At 45.8% G+C, this 18,717-nt stretch overlaps 1 protein-coding gene and 1 non-coding gene across 8 annotated transcripts in view; one reads left to right on the top strand and one right to left on the bottom strand.

Moving 5' to 3' along the window:
- Positions 1–4,103: 4,103 nt before the first annotated feature.
- On the top strand, positions 4,104–4,210 carry LOC129157234 (U6 spliceosomal RNA). The gene has a single exon (XR_008560541.1). It is a non-coding gene; the product is annotated as a U6 spliceosomal RNA (small nuclear RNA).
- A 1,837-nt stretch (positions 4,211–6,047) lies between these two features.
- Positions 6,048–18,717, bottom strand: part of LOC139068844 (uncharacterized) — a 30,880-nt gene continuing 18,210 nt past the window's right edge. For 6 of the 7 annotated variants that reach the window (XM_070549224.1, XM_070549219.1, XM_070549220.1 and 3 more), the window contains 6 exons: positions 9,333–9,788; positions 8,929–9,253; positions 8,617–8,847; positions 7,779–8,340; positions 7,469–7,675; positions 6,048–7,357 (listed from right to left, as the gene is read on the bottom strand). In XM_070549224.1, coding sequence (XP_070405325.1) covers positions 7,017–7,357; positions 7,469–7,675; positions 7,779–8,340; positions 8,617–8,847; positions 8,929–9,253; positions 9,333–9,709 — 2,043 coding nt within the window. In that variant the 5' untranslated portion in view covers positions 9,710–9,788 and the 3' untranslated portion in view covers positions 6,048–7,016. Of the gene's footprint in view, positions 7,358–7,468; positions 7,676–7,778; positions 8,341–8,616; positions 8,848–8,928; positions 9,254–9,332; positions 10,025–10,372; positions 13,988–18,717 lie in introns of those variants that run through there. The other variant, XM_070549225.1, reaches the window with a different exon arrangement.

Raw genomic sequence — 18,717 nt, 5'->3', positions numbered from 1 at the left:
GGGTGTGCGTGTTGACCCGAAAGACATAGAAGCAGTCCAAGCCCTCAGGGAAAAGACACCAACTACAGTTGGAGGTGTCCAAAAACTGTTAGGTTTTCTGAGTTACTACAGAGCTTACGTGCAGGACTTTGCCAGAACTGCCAAACCACTGTATGATTTATTGCAGATCAAAGGGAACCATGCCGTTCACCCTCAGCAGAAAACCAGTAAAGGAAAAGTGGGACAGCTTTCTTCAAAAGCCCCTATTCAGTGGACTCAGGAACACCAGCATGTTCTGGACAGACTAGTCCACATCTTATCCACTCCACCTGTGCTAGCTTATCCCAACTTTGACTACCCTTTTGTATTACACACAGATGCATCGGCTGAAGGCCTTGGAGCTGTGTTGTATCAGTGCCAAGATGGAAACCTGAAAGTCATCGCATATGGATCGAGGACACTGTCTCCCGCAGAGAAGAGGTACCACATGCATTCCGGGAAAATGGAATTCCTCGCCTTAAAGTGGGCGGTATGTGAGAAGTTCCGCGATTACCTCTTCTATGCTCCTTCTTTTTTGGTATATACAGACAACAACCCCCTGACTTATGTCATGAGCACAGCCAAACTAAACGCTGTAGGTCACAGATGTGTTGGAGAGTTGGCTGATTTCCGCTTTGAAATCAAATACTGTCCAGACAAAGCCAACGGTGATGCGGACACCCTCTCTAGGTTGCCTCTTGACATCAGTAAATATGTGGATGAATGCTCAGAGACCCTTTCGAGAGAGACCATTCAAGCAACATGGGAAGGCACCCAGGCTGCCAGAGAGAAAGATGTGGCTTATGTGGCTATCCTGGACCTTTTGCATCAAGGCTTGGAGCCCTGCACGCTGGGAACTCAGTCTTCCATAAGCCATGAAGAGCTAAGACAAGCACAAAGAGAGGACAAAGTAATCGGTGAAATCATCAAACTGAAAGAACAAAACACACAACTCACAAGTCACACCAAGAAGGCTATGAGTGGTCCAGTGAAGAGACTGTTGCATGAGTGGGAAAGGCTACACACTGATGGGCTACTATATAGAAAGACGGTACAGAGACGACAGTTGGTTGTGCCTGAAAAATATTAATTGATAGCAATAAAATACCTGCATGATGAAATGGGACATGTAGGAGCAGAAAGAGTGACCAGTCTGGCTAGAGACAGATTCTATTGGCCTTACATGAAAAAAGATATTGAGGTTTATGTAACAAGAAAATGCCCCTGTATAAAGAAAAAGAAACCAGTAAGTCATGTCAGGGCTCCCATGGGTTCTATCGTCACTGTTGCCCCCCTGGAACTGGTGTCCATTGATTTTTTGCACCTGGAGTCCAGTGTAGGTGGCCACGAGTATATCTTGGTGGTGGTAGACCATTTCACAAGGTTTGCTCAAGCTTACCCCACTCGCAACAAATCAGGAAAGACAGCAGCAGAGAGGTTATTCAGTGACTTTATTCCAAGGTTTGGTTATCCCCAAAGGCTCCATCACGACCAAGGCCGGGAATTTGAAGATAACCTTTTTAAGGCCCTGCAACAACTTTCCTTAGTGATTCAAAGAGCTTACAGATCACATGGCTAGATCAGTTTCATGCAGCACTTAAAATGTATTTGACTCATTTTACTTAACATCTTTTAGCTTTCACCAGCACATCAATATCAGAAGTCACATCCTGAGTGGCAGCCAACTTCAGGATGTGATTCAAGTTCTTGTGTGAGCCTTGAGTGCAGCTTTGTCTTACCCCGGCTTTCCACAGGAGCCGTCAGCAGCACGTTACTGCAGCAGCACGTCATAGCTGCTCATAGGAACCGCTGTGGTCAACAGAACCTTTTCCACTGGAGCCGTTGGCAGCCGTCAGCAGCGCGAGTCGGCCGCGTCTCAGGAGCAGCATGTCACGGCCTTTACGCGCCGGTTCTATTTTCTATGCGCGACGCCTCTGAAACGGGTCAAGTTCGACATTTTTGGGGAAGGAAAGACAGGAAATCGAACGCGGAAATGGAGAGAAGCTCCCGAGATTTTCAGAATAAAGAACGTACTGCGTTCCGGTTGCTTTACTTTTAAAAACAGTTACTAACTGTGCGGCCCCGTGAGAAGTTATCACCTAGCTAGCGGTCTCCTTTGTTTTTCAGTTCCGTATTGGCGATTATAAAACGGACAGAACATAAAACACAAACCATGTTGTAGTTTTCTCCTGCTTGTTGTTGTGTTTACTGACGAAGTCACTCGTGTGACTTCGTGCTCGGTCGGTGACAGCTGCTCCCCTTCTGCTTCGCGTCTCGTGGGAAGGGCCAAGCAGCAGCTTACGCAAGCAAGACGCGCTGCTGCAGTAACGTGCTGCTGACGGCTCCCGTGGAAACCCGGGGTTACTTATACTCATTACAGAGAAAACTTGCTCACATCGATAATGTGGCAAGGTGGATAAACAAGGGCCCGGGCGGGATTCGATCCCCAGACTCCCGGGTGAGAGTCATACGCTCTAACCAGTCAGCCAAAGGGACATCCCCTTGGCCAAGTAGCCAGGGCGCATGATCAATCGGGACACTGTGACAGAATGCTCACACTGTCACAGTAAGTTTATTTTCACTCTACATTGTAAAGTATGAGAATAAAGTTTACACAACCGTCTCGCGGGCCGGATTTAACCTGGATCCGGCCCGCGGGCCGCATATTTGACACCCCTGATCTAATGTAATGTATTCCTGTGTGAAAAAAATATATATTTAATGAATTCCAGGCTAACAGGAAAAGAAAAAACTTAAAGTCTCTAAGGACATTGTTATTATTAGTCTTTGTAAACTGTTCTGTAAAAGTAATGCACCTTAATGCCAGTAGAGAGCAGTATGATACTTGGCAGCTGACCGGGACCATCGAGAGTTTGGTGCAGACGTCGCCTTGGATGTTAGCTTTTCCTCCTTCTGCGATGAGGAGCTGACGCAGCAACACCATACTGATGTCCTGTCTGCTCATTTGACTGTTTTAACAGGTTAGTATTATCATATAAGAGCGATAAACAGGTGAAAACGGGAGAAAACCGTGTGAAAATGTGTTAATCGTTTTTGGGGAAGTTTTGTTCTTAATGTGTGGTTAATGTGCTGTAGGCCCGATGGCAAAGTTGATATGGCGGCACAATAACTGCGTCATGTTTATTTGGATTTTATCCTGTGTGCTCCATGTAAAATGAATGGCATTGCTGAGAAAGAAGTGTTATTTTGTTCATGTAGGTGAAATAGTGAAAATAGGCAAGGTAGTTGATGAGAAAGAGTTATTTAAACTGGTTTACGTTTATATTATTTTAAAGCTCATGTGGAGTAGAAATAATTTATTAAGTTTGTTCCATGAGTGTTTTATTATTTAATGAACATGTAGTGATGAACCAGTATTGCAAGAACATGTCAAATGCAGTAAAATAAGTGTCTGACTATTCAGTCAAAGGGAAACTGGTTAAACAAAGTGAATGGTAGTGAATGTGCTGCTTGACATGGTTAAAAGTGTTAATATAAATTCTGCGACGAGGAGCTAACGCAGCACCATACTGATGTCCTGTCTGCTCATTTGACTGTTTTAACAGAAATTATAGCAGTCTGACCGCGACCTCTGGTGGTTAGTCAACCCAATTACAGTTTTTGAAGTCTATTTTGTTCTTTTTTCCACCTACGACAATCCACTTGAATAAGCCTTTACTCTTCGGGTAATTAAAAGAGGGCAAACAGCTGTTATGCGTTTTATTCAACCAATATAGTAAAAACAAGCAGGTTTCTTGATAATGGACCAGACAGATCGTGTGTGTACTGTTTAAGAGTGCTGAGAAGTTGGTCAGTGGGACTAAAACCAACGAATACCATAAATATTCAGTGTAACACAACGAGTTAGGTGTTATTGTTATCAAGTGTGCAGTGCAAGAGCCACAGTGTTTTCATAGCGTAACTGAGATGAGTTAAACACATTTATCCTCAACATTTTAGTCGGCATTTCCGCTTGGTCCGCCCACATATCCCATAATGCAGCTGGGTCCTTTCATTGACACCGTAAGTTAGTACACAGCCCAATCATTGAGTTTGGAAATCGGCTCAGGAATCGTCACATCATCGTGTTAGCTCGCTAACACATACACTAAAATTGGAACGATACAGAGAAGATTAGCATGGCCCCTGGCGCAAGGATGACACGCAAATTCGTGAAGCGTTCCTCATTTTTTTTAAATAACATAACTAACCCTAATATGACACTGTTATGAAGCAGTTAGGGGCGTGTCCCCCTGCGCAGTTCCAACATTTGACCAATCAAATGACTGGGTTGTTTCAATTTTGAGAAGCACAGGTTTTCAGCATCCAATCAGAGAGCTGGATTGTTTCAACTCTGAAATAGATCCTCTTTCACTCTGAGCTGGCGTTCCTCCACTACTGAAGTGACTGAGACGTACAATTGTTACTTTAAAAAAACAATTAGACTTTTAACATGTTAAAAAAACAGTTTGTTGTCCTACGAGCGATGTTTAAGATATGGTAATATTTTCTTCTGAACTAAGGAGGAGGAGAGTAGTGTGAAATGATCTTTCACCACGTCCCCAGTTGGCACAAAGTTCTCTGTTTTCTGTATTATGTGTGTAAAAGCATGTTTTTAAACTGGTATTTCCCTGTTTATGTTCTTTGTTTAATGTTATATTATACTGATCTGCTCGTTGGGAAACTTATTCCACAATTGTACATTTGATGCCTGTACAGTACTCTCACCATTCCTTTTCACTCTGCAGACTTCCAGAACAAGTCGGAGACCTGTCATCTGCAGAAAGACTCAGACGATTCTGCAGTCGTCGGGTTCATGAGAGATGGTCAAGAGTACAGAGAGCTGGTGGACCACTTTGTGGCGTGGTGTGGGGACACTCACATAATCTTGAATGTGAACAAACCAAATTGGATGATTTAGAAAGAAACGGGAATAGCTCAACATGCATTATTGGGGAGTAGGGGGAGGTGGTGGAAGATTACAAATACCTCGGTGTTCATCTGGACAACAGACTGGACTGGAGACACAAGCATGAAGCCATCTCCAAGAAGGGACAGAGTAGACTGTATATCTTGAATAATATTTTAGATCCTTCAAGGTCTGCAGCAAGAGGCTGCAGATCTTTTACAGGTCTGTTGAGATCTCTTGGGCCACCAGCTGTTGGGGCAGCAGCATCAGAGCCAGCAGGGACCTAAAAAGGCTCAACAACCTGGCAAAAAGGCTGGTTCTGTTCTGGAGACGACTGAGAACCACTGGAGATGATGGTGCAAAGAAGGATTTTTCATAAAATCAATAACATTATAGACAACACTGAGCATCCTCTTCATGCAACAAGCATCTTCTTCAGAGCTGCTGTAACACAGGAGATCCATCCTGCCCACAGCCTTCAGCATCTTTAACCACTCAGATTTCCAACTGAGCTCATTATTATTACTAGTATTTATTTTAAAGACTGCTTTGAATAATTAGTTAAGACAAATCTTAACTACCTTCTGGGATTAATAAAGTAATTTTGGACTTTAGACAGAGAAACTTAGTTCTGTGGAGTCAATGAAGAAACCCAATAATGAACCGGTGACACTGCTGAACTCAAACATAATTGTGAAGCTCTCTAACGTGTAATAAATGTGGCTTGTAAAAAATCCGCTCCACCACCTGCTGCTCAGCAGCAGAGTTTCTCCTCACATGTGTGACGAGGTTTTCGCCCCACGTTTGCTGGCTGTTTATCTGTGAACCACACCTGGTTTGTTGTTGGGATTTTTGTCCAGTCACACTATTTCTAACCTTCGTCCTCAGTGGTTTATTAATTTCCTCACCCAAGCTCCTGTTTTCCTGTAAACTCCTCCAAAGATGTGCTATCTACACCTGAAAAGGACGGGAGAATGGATGCGTTGAAGAGCTGAGGGAACAAGCTGTTTTCTTCAGTAAATAAATGATCCGACAAGAATACCAACAATCTAAATGTGTTAACAACAACCTGCTGTACACATGGACATGTAAAGAAAGGAACTTCACAATAAAAGCTCACTGCAAGAATTTAAAAACTTTTATTTGAAGTCATGAGTTCCAAAGATAATTAAGAGAATGTCTATGCCTAGGTCGATTTCATTCGTATAGGAAGGTAGCGGAGGCTACTGCTGCAGCTGCTGCTAGCGTGCAGGCTCCACCATCAAAGACAGCCCGCCTGCAGTACACCTGCAGCAGATGTGGTCAGCCCAAGCGGCTGGACACTGGACACACACTGCAGGCGTGTCCTACTGCGCATCTGTTGGCGGAAAAGTCTGTAGAGGAGTGGAGGGAGGAGGAGATGAATAACACTGGAGGGAGATTGGATGTGTCGAGGAGCTGAGGGACCAAGACAGAAAAACTGTCTTCACCTTTTGGATTTTTCTTTTTAAAGACTTTTTCTTTTATTTCATATATATATATATATATATATAAACGAAAACACTTTAAATCTTTGAAAGTTTTTATGATCTTGGACACATACATTTATTACATGTTTTATGACATCACAAATATATTTCAACACAGATGTATTTTTTTCATATGTATTCTATATTTTACATGTGTATTATCACAAATATATTTCACAGCTCAGTGGTTCATCACAATCATAATTAAATTTAAAGAGGTAATTGTGAAAAATTATTTACGTAATAATTAGTGTTATTATGCAGATTTCGCATACATTTCCACTTTTGTATTCGCACTGAGTGGGAAGGGAATCGAACCTACGCACTTCGACTCCCGGAGTGAGCGCGAGAAAACACGAGAAAACAAGCTGCAAGGAGCGAGAAGAACAAGCACCATCCGTCTCGGCGGATGGTGCTTGTTCTTCTCGCTCCTTGCAGCTTGTTTTCTTGGTATCCTGGCTGGCCGTCAGGACCCTGGATCTCCTCCAGGGAAACAAAGAAAATGGGAAAAAGAAGTCAAATTTCTGAATTATCTCTGAATACGTGAAAAAACAAAATTAGGTGGGTCAGCTGTGAAATGATTAGCAGAGGGGGGGATCAAAGACCTCTGAATCAGAGGAGTGTTTCTCTTCAGGAGTCTGGCTTCCAGGGACCTCGGGAGGGGCGTGATGCGCAGGGGCGGCAGGATGTGCTGGCTCAGACCCGGGTGCGACAGCTGGATCCCCTGACCGGACTGCTCCTGAAGTGCTGGTGGACGGGTCGTCAAGGACGAAGGCGGCGACGTAGTCGCCCATGTCCTCCTGTGTGCCCTCGTCCAGGTCGGTGACGGCAGCAGCCTCGTCCGGAGCGTCAGGGTCCACGCTGACGTCCTCAAGCACGCGGCCTGTCTGTTGGAACAGGTACTCCACCCCGATGAGCTCACCTGAGATTTTGTGGAAATGTAAACGGTTCAAAGCCCCTTCTTAGCAAAGTATTGGTGCACAGTGTCATTAAAAATCACGAGTAAATAAAACATGTTCCTCTGTTCCTCTACCTGTGTAAGCAGCAGGCTTGGTGAAGTCCTTAACCATCTGATGACCAAACACCCTTTGGCTCTTCTGGTTCAGGGTGTGCCTGAGGTGGCCACTGTAGGACAGCAGAGGCGCCTCGTGTCCCTCAGCTGCCGCTGCGCGGTCCTCGTTCCACCTGACCAGTCCATCAATCAGGAACGCCTGGAAGTACTTGGCACTGGCCGACGTTCCTGCGTGATTAGATTATAAAATCAGCTTAAGCTTTTACTGACACCTGAAAAGGAACAATTTACAGAAATAAAACAGATTTCTTGACAGACTCTGGTTTCTCACCTGGGATGAAGCGGTTCAGGTGGAGATGGAAGGACTCCAGGGCAGTGGAGCCCCTCGCGCAGCGATAGACGGGCAGCCTGACCCCTCCTTTTTGCAGACTGCCCGTCTGGGTGTACAGCTGCACGCCAGGGGGGTCCTGGATGCAGCTGAGGTGGCGCCTCTGCGTGTCCCAGATGTCCTGGATGCGGAGAGCGTTTAGCAACGGGATGTTCAGCGTGTTGTGTCCTGCGGGCCCTCTGAAGGTGTCAAGGAGGTTTTGGATGAGGAGCGTCGACTCCTCTGCTCCACGCGTCCTCCTGCGGCAGTGGAGCCTCCATTCCTCCTTGCTGATCCGCTGGATCACATCAGCGTCCGTCAGGTTGACCATCCCGTGCGTCCCCTCCAGCTCGGACCGCTTGGCTCCCACGAGACGGCGAGCATCTTCGGCGTCCACCTCAAAGATGCAGTAAGACAGCTGCCTCATGAAGGTGGGATACAGCTCGTGGCTCTCTGTGGTGACACCTGATGCGAAGCGGTGCATCAGATGCCAGATGTCCAGCCGAACAATGAGCCGTTCCCACTCCTGCGACAGAGAGGTTAGTCATTGGAGTGTTGCACACCATGTTTTACCTGCACCACAGTCAAGATCAGAACCCCAAAAACATTCACTGCTCTATAAATTGTCTTTTACAGAAATTTATTTGGGTGTCTGATTGTTTTAAATTTTTCAGAGAGACATTGGGTAGAAATTCAGGTGACCTGGTGATCCATTAAAGTAATTCACAACAAAATAATGAATCATTGCTATGAAAAATTAAATAAACTAAATAAGTCAGTCAGCAACGATGCAAGTTTATACCGGAAATAAGGCAGCCGTCTTGGACACGCTGTCCTGTTTGCAGCAGTCGCGGTCCACGTAGATGAGCTGGGGGGCAGGTACCTCGGCTAATCGGTACCGCCTCATCAGTCCGGCCGCCATCTTGGACAGGCCCTCGGAGCCCTCGCAGCAAGTGAGGACGCTCATGAGGACCTGGCCGTGCTCGTTGCCCACGTTGGTAGCCCAGGCGGCACCTGCGAGCTTCTTCGTCACCTGCACACAGAGAACTTCCTGCGTAAAGACCAGCAGAACTGTTGTTCACAAGCAGCAAGTAAACACAACGCGGTGACCGACCTTCTTTGTGGAATCCATCTTTAGGATGGATCCGAAGGTGGACGTGATCCTGGCCTTGTACTCGTCCAGCCGCGTCAGCACGTCGTAACCGTAAACGGTCAGCAGCCAGACGGGTGAGGGCACAGGGGGCATCTGGGGAGGTGGTGCGATCTCCCCCCTTGTGGTACCCAAGGCCAGGAACTGCTCGCAGACGCCGAGGTACTGAATCGCTCTCCGCATCCAGGTGTCGGAATGCTGCTCCCGCAGGGTGTTGCACAGCTGAGTGGCACTGTTGCCCAGAGTGCGAGATCTCAGCATAGCAACCACCCTCTGGTCACAGGACAGCCTGCGTGAACAAAACAAACATTACCACATTATACTCTGCTGGACACACCCGCATGAGCACAGTTTCACTCTTCTCATACTTGTACGTGAGGACAGCTGGGAACTGGCAGCTGTAGGTGGGGGGCAGCTGCCTTAAGATGCCCTGTGACCACCCTCCGACCTTCTTCTTACATCGACGGCACTCCAGGTACTCAGTGGCCATGAGATACCAGCCGTCGATGTCCAGGACCCTCCGGATGGTCCTGTAGAGCCCAGCCTTTATCAGGATGCCGCTGCACAAAGGCTGGGGGCACGTCAGCTGCAGGTGCCACATCCTGTGAGGCATCCACAGGAAGAGCCGACATGCAAAGAAGGGGTCGGGAGAGGCGGGAGGCAGGAGGCTGATTGTAGACCGCCCGGGGCTGGGGAGGGTACCACCAGGGACTGAGCTCCGTGATGAGATGCGGCCTCCCAGCATCGTCCCTGGTGAACAGCACCCGGCCGATCCACTCCTGCTGTTCTGCAGTCAGAGCTGCCTGCCAGGACTCAGGCAGCATCTAGAGAGAGAAAACAAAGCAGCAGAGTAAGAAAGGCGACTCGGGTTGTAGTCACCAACTCTTGTCATGTGTCTATGCCCATATATGTCTGCTCTCAGAATTGTGTACTGAAACTAAGTTCCCTCTGTGTACTGCCTCTGCTAGGGATGGGCAGTCAGCTAAACTCCTTCCCCACATCAAGACTCTGACGACACGATTCCCGGTTCACAGGTTTATTGACACAGGGAAAGGTGAAACTGTAACAAACAGTACAAGGCATAATCACTGTACTTATTCACCATGTACATATATAACGATGAAAATGTATTAACCCAGTTTCTTTTTAAATATGTCAACATGCAATGTCCATATGAATTACTTATCTTTTTAACTCAAATACAAACATCAAATTATGATTTTAACAAGTCTCGCTATAATGAATGGTTTTAATGTGTTTGCTGTTCCCCTTTAACTAGCTCCATTAGCGATTGCTAGCTCAAACTGCACAAGATCGGTTTTATCATTTAACTTACAAAAAAAATGAACTTACTCGAAAGAAAATGATTTATGCATGCAAATAACATATAAAACAAGTCTATACATACCCACAATGCTACCAAAGACATAGGATGTGTGTGGATGCCACTGGATTTATCCGGCTAAGGTCACAGTTTAGGGATGGGTACCTTTGACATTTGAATCGATCCGGTACTAATTCCCGGTACCTACGAATCCATACCGGTACTTAACGGTACCAATTTTCGATACTTTTGAGTGTTTAATATTTTAATTCTCTTTTATAATTAAATATATATTTTTCTCAATTTATAACCATATTTGATAAATATCATGATAAATAACATACAACTGTTTGTATTTTCACATCGTCCTTGTAGTTTTATAAGCTGATAATCAAATTGAAGCAAACATCTTTACTGTAAACTAAATTTACTGTGTATCTTCATTCCTTTTGCCGTCTTTTTTCAATTGATTTTTCCTATTGGGAAGTTAGAATTCCCGAGGAGGAAGCGAACGCACCATTAGATGATAACAATGGTGGCATAGGAAGCCAACATATCAAGCTACGTTATCTTAAACAGTTTATTTAACTGCTGGAGCAGATTAAAACGATGATGCCTCACACTTAGATCGTTGTCGCTGGTTTCATCTTCACCCAATCACCCGTCGCATTTAGTAAAATGAAGCCAAACTTTAGAGTGCGTTCATGTTCTTCTAGTCGGAATTTCGGAGTTCCGAGGAGAAAGCGAACGCACCATTAGTGAAACGGAAGCTAACAAATCAAGCTAATGTTATCTTACATTTTATTTACCTACCGGAGCAGATTAAGATGAGGATGTCTCACTTAGATCTTTGTCGCTGGTTTCATCATCACTCAGTTACCCATCACATTTAGTGAAGTGGACCCAAGCTTTAGCGTTCGTTCTTTCTACCATGCTGCTCTGTTTACAACTCGCTCGCAGCGACCGATGACATAACGCTCTTGCGCATGCACAGCTGTCTAGGCAAGTTCTCGTTGTGAAGGACGGGTACCGAAATGAGGCACCGTTTCAAATGAAGTGAATCGGTGCTCGGTCGGTACTGTGGAATTCGGTCGGTACCTTAAAAAGTACCGAATTCGGTACCCAACCCTAGTCACCATGCTGCACATGCCTTCTCCTTAATTCACAGACTTACTTCCTATTTACTGATCACATCATGTCCTGTTACCAACTGCAAGTTTTTAAGGTGGCACCAGGGAGTTACAATGGCATATTTAAACATTTACCTAATACAAGATAACAGTCTTCCTTAACATAATCTTTGATATCAGAACACTCCCCGCCTGGCGTGATTAACGCCACCACACTTTGCCAATGACAGTTTAACAACTAGACATTTGGAGCCAGAAGAAGTACTATTTCTGTAATGGTCTGACAAACAATGTTTCTCCTCCGGGCTTGATGACCTTGACCTCGACCTGGCGAACTTTACCATCTTTGCTTTGGAAGGTCTGTGTTATCAGACCAAGTGGCCACTTATTTCTTTGTACTTGGCTGTCCTTGAGGAGAACAACATCCCCTGGCTTAATGTTTGGGTTAGACGAATGCCACTTCCTACATGATTGCAATGTTGGAAGGAACTGCTTGCGCCACCTGTCCCAGAAGGTGTTGGACAGGTGCTGGACTTGTCTCCACTGATGCTTGTAGAGGTCAGAGGGTCCAAACTCTCCTGGAGGTGCAGGAACACATGGGCCATTCCCATCTGTACCGGATTGGCCCGGCCCGGGTAGCGTAGGTTGTTTACATATCTGGATGGCCTGGTATTTTTCTGGGCCAACCAAGGCTCATTCTCAGCCCTCTTCTCGAGGGGGTCTGCTTCAGGCCGACCAGGGCCAACACACCCACTGCTGACAGCAAATTCACACCTTCCATTAGAGCAAGCCTCTGATTGGTGGGTAGAATCAGCCCACATGGGCTTAAGGCAAGGATGTGTGTAATCAACCGGGCCAGGCTGGGGCCGACTGGGGCTACCCGGCCCGGGCCGACCCGGTACAGATGGGAATGGCCCAACAGTTTACCTTCTGTGTTAGAAGAGCAGCTGGCGTAAGAATGAATGAGTTATCGGGGTCAGTTTAACAGGAACAAGAGGTCGGGCATTAATAATGCCTGCTGCTTCTGCCATGAAAGTTACCAACACTTCATGGGTAAGCTTCCCTTTGAGCTGGAAGAACATGGAGTCAAGAATCCTTCTAGCCAGACCAATCATCCTTTCCCACATTCCACCAAAGTGGGAGGCATGTGGAGGGTTGAATGTCCAAGAGCATCCTTGGGCTGACAGGTAAGACTTGACACCATTGTGGTCGACGTTAGAAGGTATCTTCAAGGCCTGACAAGCACCCACGAAGTTAGTGCCTCTGTCTGATCGAATACTTTTGACTGGCCCTCTGACTGCAAGAAACCGCCTTAATACGTTGATAAAGCTGGACGTGTCAAGGGATTCTATGACTTCAATATGTACTGCTCTTACGCTCATACATGTAAAAATCACAGCCCACCTTTTGCTGTGTGAGAGGCCTCCTCTAGTCCGGCGTGCAGAAACACTCCAAGGACCAAACACATCAAGGCCAACATTTGTGAAGGGAGGGTCTGTTGAAACACGATCTGCCGGAAGGCTGACCATTTTTTGACAGCTTACTGGAGCTCTGAGTCTTCCGCATGTCCCACATCGGTAGATGCTGCTGCTCACTTTTCTCTAGCCACCAACAATCCAAAACCCAGCTGAATGGACAGCCCCTTCCGTAAACAGACGCCTTTGATGGTGAACTTGTTCGTGGTACTGTCTAATGAGCAGGGTCACAATATGATGATTCCCTGGAATAATCACAGGAGACTTCTCTCTCTGAGCAAGGCTTGAATAGTTAAGACGACCTCCGACTCTTAGTAGGCCATGTGCATCAATAAAGGGATTGAGACTTTTCAGAGGACTACTTCTGGGAACCTCTTTGTGTACCATGATACATTTGATCTCCTCACCATAAACCTCTTCTTGGACTGATCGAATGATGATGTCTGAGGCTTGAGTGGATTCCTCAACACTCAATCCTGTCTTGCAAAGATGCCAGCCCTTACAAAGTCTGTTTGTTGTGATCATGTTGTAGCAACTGGCAATATGTTTCAGATGGGCGATTGCACGAGTCAGTGATCGCCACGAAGAAAACTTGGTGAATCGTTGGGACCCAAGTTGCTTGGATGCTGTGGCAGTGCTTAATGTAGACACAAACGGTCGGATGTCTGGATCTGAACCTGGTTCCACAAGATCAAAGGTGATACCAGGGACATCTTGCTCTGATTTGGACAAAAACCTGGGTCCACTAAGCCAGTTGGTGTCTTTTAAAGTGCCCGCAGCAACCAAACGTGTTGCATGGTCTGCAGGGTTCTGGTTTGTGGCCACGTAGCGCCACTGGCGTGGACTGGAGGATCTTCGAATGCGCAGGACTCGATTGCTTACGTACACATAAAATCGCCTAGTCTCATTGCAAATGTAGCCCAGAACCACCTTGCTATCTGTGTAATAAGTCACAGCATTAAGCGGAAGATCAAGTTCTGCTGAGATCAGGTCTGACAACTCAACAGCCAGTACTGCTGCACAGAGCTCCAATCTCGGGATTGTGTGCTCTGGACGAGGAGCCAGCTTGGCCTTTCCCATGACGAACCCCACATGATGGTTTCCAGCAGTGTTTGTGACTCTAAGATATGCTACTGCAGCAATAGCTTTTGTTGAAGCATCAGAGAAAACACACAATTCTCGGTTGACAGCTGTCGATGGTGAAGTTTCATTGTAGGGTCTGGGTTAGGGCTGCAACAACGAATCGATAAATTCGATGAAAATCGATTACTAAAAGCGTTGGCAACGAATTGCGTCATCGATTCGTTGTGTCGCACAACTCTTCCAAAAGCCCCCCCCCCCCCCTTCCCGCCCGCCGTTGCGCGCAGACCAGAGCAAGTCAGATCAGCGCGAGGTAGAGCCGGCAGATCAGCGCGAGGGAGAGCCGCAGATCAGCGCGAGGGAGAGCCGCAGATCAGCGCGAGGGAGAGCCGGCAGATCAGCGCGAGGGAGAGCCGCAGATCAGCGTGAGGGAGAGCCAGTACCGGCAGATCAGCGCGAGGGAGAGCCGGCAGACTTGCGCTGCTGCGAACCGGTTCCGCATTGTCGCGCAGCGATCCAGGCAGCTGCTTCCAGCGCACGGTCCATTCTCAAAGTGGCGCAACCAAAAAACTATAATTGGCACACGATCGTTCATGTCCGCACATGTTCTCTATTTTCTGTCTTATTTGTGCCTGAAGCTCGCTACTGCGGAGCTCATCACCTGTGCTGTGGTAATGTCACCTCACGCAGCATCGAAAACGCGCTCTGCGCTTTTCGGTCAGGAGATACTTTGATCTGCTCAAAAGTAACTGATGAGGTGAAAAGGTAAGAATCCAGGCAACAGATTTTCTGGAGAATTATGAGGAGATGCAGGAAGATGAGAGACAGACAGGACAGGAAAATAGTTAAATAAAAACAAGAAAACAAAACAAAGTGTTGAAAAGTCAAATGTAGGTAGATTTATCTCCACGACACGTTTTTACCAGTAAAAAACAATAAGTTATACACATGTCATATTTATACATCTGATACAATTCAGATCACCTTCAAATCTCAGTCACACACCCAGGGCCGTTTCAAGACATTTTGGGGCCAAGGCAAAATGCCCCCCCCCCCCCCCCCCCCATAACTGGGCTCCCCAGAAGCCTCTGTGTAATCCATGCCCTCTCCAGTAGTGTTAGTTATATGGTGTTTATAAAAGCCCCTCAGACATTACTGACATGTTCTAATATTATCAGATGAAAAACTAAATTATCAGACATGCTGTCTCATCTGCTTCTTTTATAAACTTGCAAAAAGTAACAAAACCATTTGAAAGCCACTATTTGTGGATTCTCTGAAAGTTTCCATGGAGTGTGTGACAACTTATTTTTTCATTGATCCTATCGTCTAATCTCACAGCTGAAACAAGCATCCTTAATAATCTGTGCACAGGAAGCTTACTGATGCTGTAGTAAAACAAAAGGTATAATAATTTATTATTAATAAAACCTTGTTGCAGCACTAAAGCAGAAAAATTAGATTTTGCATTAAATATGCAAAATATTTACATATGAATAGTTTTAGAGCCCTTTAATTGGCAGAATCTGATATTAATTTAGTTCTTACAAAAAATGGGTCCCAACATGGTTTGTGTGGCGTTGCCATAGTGTGACGTCATAGGCACAGATCCCCTGTCCTCTTGTTTGGAAATGGAAATATGGTCACCCTACATTAAACAAACTGTCCACCCGGGCTTTTGCACTGCACAGAGACGCTTTGCTGCCTACGACTGAACGTCAGTTGAGTCAGTCTCATGCAGACTGACCAATGAAGAGAGGGCCTCAAGTTAAGACCCTCTCCTCATTGGTCAGTCCACACGAGGTGGGTCAAAGGTTACTCTGGGTGGCTTACGTGTTGTCAGGCATTCAAGTATTGAGTATATTTACTGCATATTACAGTAAAATATTCTGTATGTGACCACATTATGGTGATCCTTGGGTCGTGATGATGGAGCCCTTGAATATTGTTGCCCAGGGTACAACAAAGTGTTAATCTGGCCCTGGTTCCGCCGTCACATTCCCGCAGAAACTGGTTGATCACACCGGGGCCAGACTACTAGCATGTGGTTTTACAACCACAATGTCCTCAGAAGCAAAAACGCTTTTAAAAGGGATGGAGGAGTCCTAACTGTTGCTGCAGGCGTGTTGTGTGAGAGTGCAGTTATATACTGGTTAATATATTTTTGGGTTCAGTTGCTTTCATGTGGCCTAATGTGAGTCTATTTGGGATCATTGGAATGATCAGCAGCATTTCTTGATGTGACTTTATGACAGTTGCCCAGGGCATCATCGCAAGGAGGATGGCATTCATTTACTTTTGTTTTATTTGGTATTTTTTCAGTCAGTTTTGGAAATAGTGATCAATTTTGATTAATTCACAGCCTATGTTTAATTACATTTAAAATAAATATTAACAGATGAGATCAAACAAAACAGATGAGAATTGCCCTTAAGCTGTTTAACTTGGACCAAGCATTTTAGGTCACAGATAGATGTAGCTTAGGGTCTCTGTCTATACACCTTATAAGACAATTTAGGTGATGGCATGTTGTTTTTCTGCTATTGAACTGTTTTCTAATAATGTTGTGTTAAATAAAGTGAAGGAAGGAGAGAAATAACGTTTCCCTAGCAGTTTTTAAAAATTTCCCCATGTAATCCGATTAATCGATTAATCGTGTCGAGACCCCATCCGATTAATCGATTATCCAAATAATCGTTTGTTGCAGCCCTAGTCTGGGTATCATCAGACTTGACAACTCTGTCAGTGAAGCTCTCCACGAGGTCCAAGCTTCCTCCTTGTCTCGAGGTAATGGCGCATCCCAGTCACAATTCTCAGCAGTGAGCTCTCGTAGAATGGTCTTGCCTTGTATTAAAACTGGTGCTACAAACCCAAGAGGGTCGTAGAGACTGTTAATGATAGATAAGACTCCCCGGCGGGTATAAGGTTTTGTCTCCTGAGAGACACTGAAGACAAAGCAATCTGTTTGAAGGTTCCAGTTGAGCCCGAGACTGCGTTGCATCGGCACTGTGTCTGCATCGAGGTCAAGATCTTTAAGGTCACTTGCAGTCTCTTGAAGGAAAGGCTCTCATGACCTCCATCTTGTTTGCTGCAATCTTATGCAACCTCATGTTAGATCTGGAGAGGACATCCTGTGTCTTCTTTAACAAGTCGATAGCTGCTTCGACTGTAGGCAGAGACTTCAACCCATCATCTACATAAAAGTCTTGCATCACAAAATGCTTTACTTCAGGGTCAACCTGGAACCCACTTACCTGAACGGATTGACGCAGGCCGTAAATAGCCACTGCAGGCGAGGGGCTATTCCCAAACACGTGGACTGTCATGCGGTAGTCCACGATGTCTTTGGAGAGGTCTTTATCACGGAACCATAGAAACCTCAAGAAGTTTCTGTCCTCTTCTCTGACCAAGAAAGAGTAGAACATTTGTTCTACGTCTTCTGAGAATGCAACAGCTTCCTTTCTAAAGCGAATCAATACACCCAGCAGTGTGCTGTTCAGGTCAGGCCCTATCAACAGCACATCGTTGAGTGACACACCATTGAATCGAGCACTGGAGTCAAAAACTAATCTGATCTTCTTTGGTTTCTTGGGATGGTACACACCGAATGTTGGTAAATACCATCGCTCTTCCTCCTCACCCAACAGAGGAGCCAACTCTTCATGACAATTTTTGAACATCTGTTCCATGAAGCCAAGGAAGTGTTCCCTCATTTCAGGCTTCCTCTCAAAGTTGTGAATGAGAGACTTGAGACGCTTCAGTGCCTGAGGCCTGTTGTTAGGAAGCTGCTGACGTGGACTCTTGAAGGGTAACGGGGCTACCCAGCTGTAATTTGTGTCTTTCTGTAGTCCATCCTTCATTATTTTCATAAATGAAGCGTCCTGAATCGATGGAGCAACTTGGTTATCCTCTTTGGTCCTTTTGAACACATTGCATCCAAGATGGTCAACATCGCAGGTGGACCATTGTTCAGAACATGTTGGAAGATGGTTTGCAACCTGGGTGATGCTGTACCTTTCTTTAATACAAAACACATTAGGGCACGGGTTAAAGATAGATGGCCTCCGCAGCTCTGTGGTATTTGTGTAGAAGGAGCTGATTGCTGATGGCCTATGGACACTGCCGAGACACACATTGCCCACAACAACCCACCCCAGATCTAACTTCTGAGCATAGGGCTGGTTGTGTGAACCATTCACCTGCTTGCAGACTTTATGTACTCTGATAACGTCCCGCCCTAAGAGAAGCATGATCTGGGCATTTGGGTCCAGATCTGGGATGAGGTGTGCCAGTGACTTTAAATGTGCATGACGAAGAGCGATATCAGGGGTTGGAATCTCATCCCTATTGTCGGGAATTTCCTTGCATTCTGTGAGACTGGGTAATAGAATACGGACTGTCCCATCAAGAGATTCCACCTCATAGCCACTTGCCCTCCTTCCTGATGATTGTTTTACTCCTGCACATGTTCTCAGTATGTACGGCGCACTTGGGCTTTTGTCACCAAACACTTAAAAAAACTGTGAGCGAACTAACGACCTGTTGCTTTGCTCATCCAAAATTGCATACAGCTTTACTGCTTTTTCTCTCTTCCCAGCTGGATATACCTTCACGAGGCATATTTTGGAACAGGATCGGTCCATCATATCTCCCCGCAAACCTTCGTGCATTTGGCGGTGATGTCCGATTGAGGCAGAGTTTCAATTTCCTCTCCGCCATGGTCTGGAGCAGGGTCCTTCACTTC

The sequence above is a fragment of the Nothobranchius furzeri genome, chromosome 3 (genome assembly GCF_043380555.1).
Source record: "Nothobranchius furzeri strain GRZ-AD chromosome 3, NfurGRZ-RIMD1, whole genome shotgun sequence".
In the NCBI taxonomy this organism is placed as follows: Eukaryota; Metazoa; Chordata; class Actinopteri; order Cyprinodontiformes; family Nothobranchiidae; genus Nothobranchius; species Nothobranchius furzeri.
Note: the sequence above shows the minus strand (reverse complement) of the source record. Positions and strands in the feature narration are given on the sequence as shown.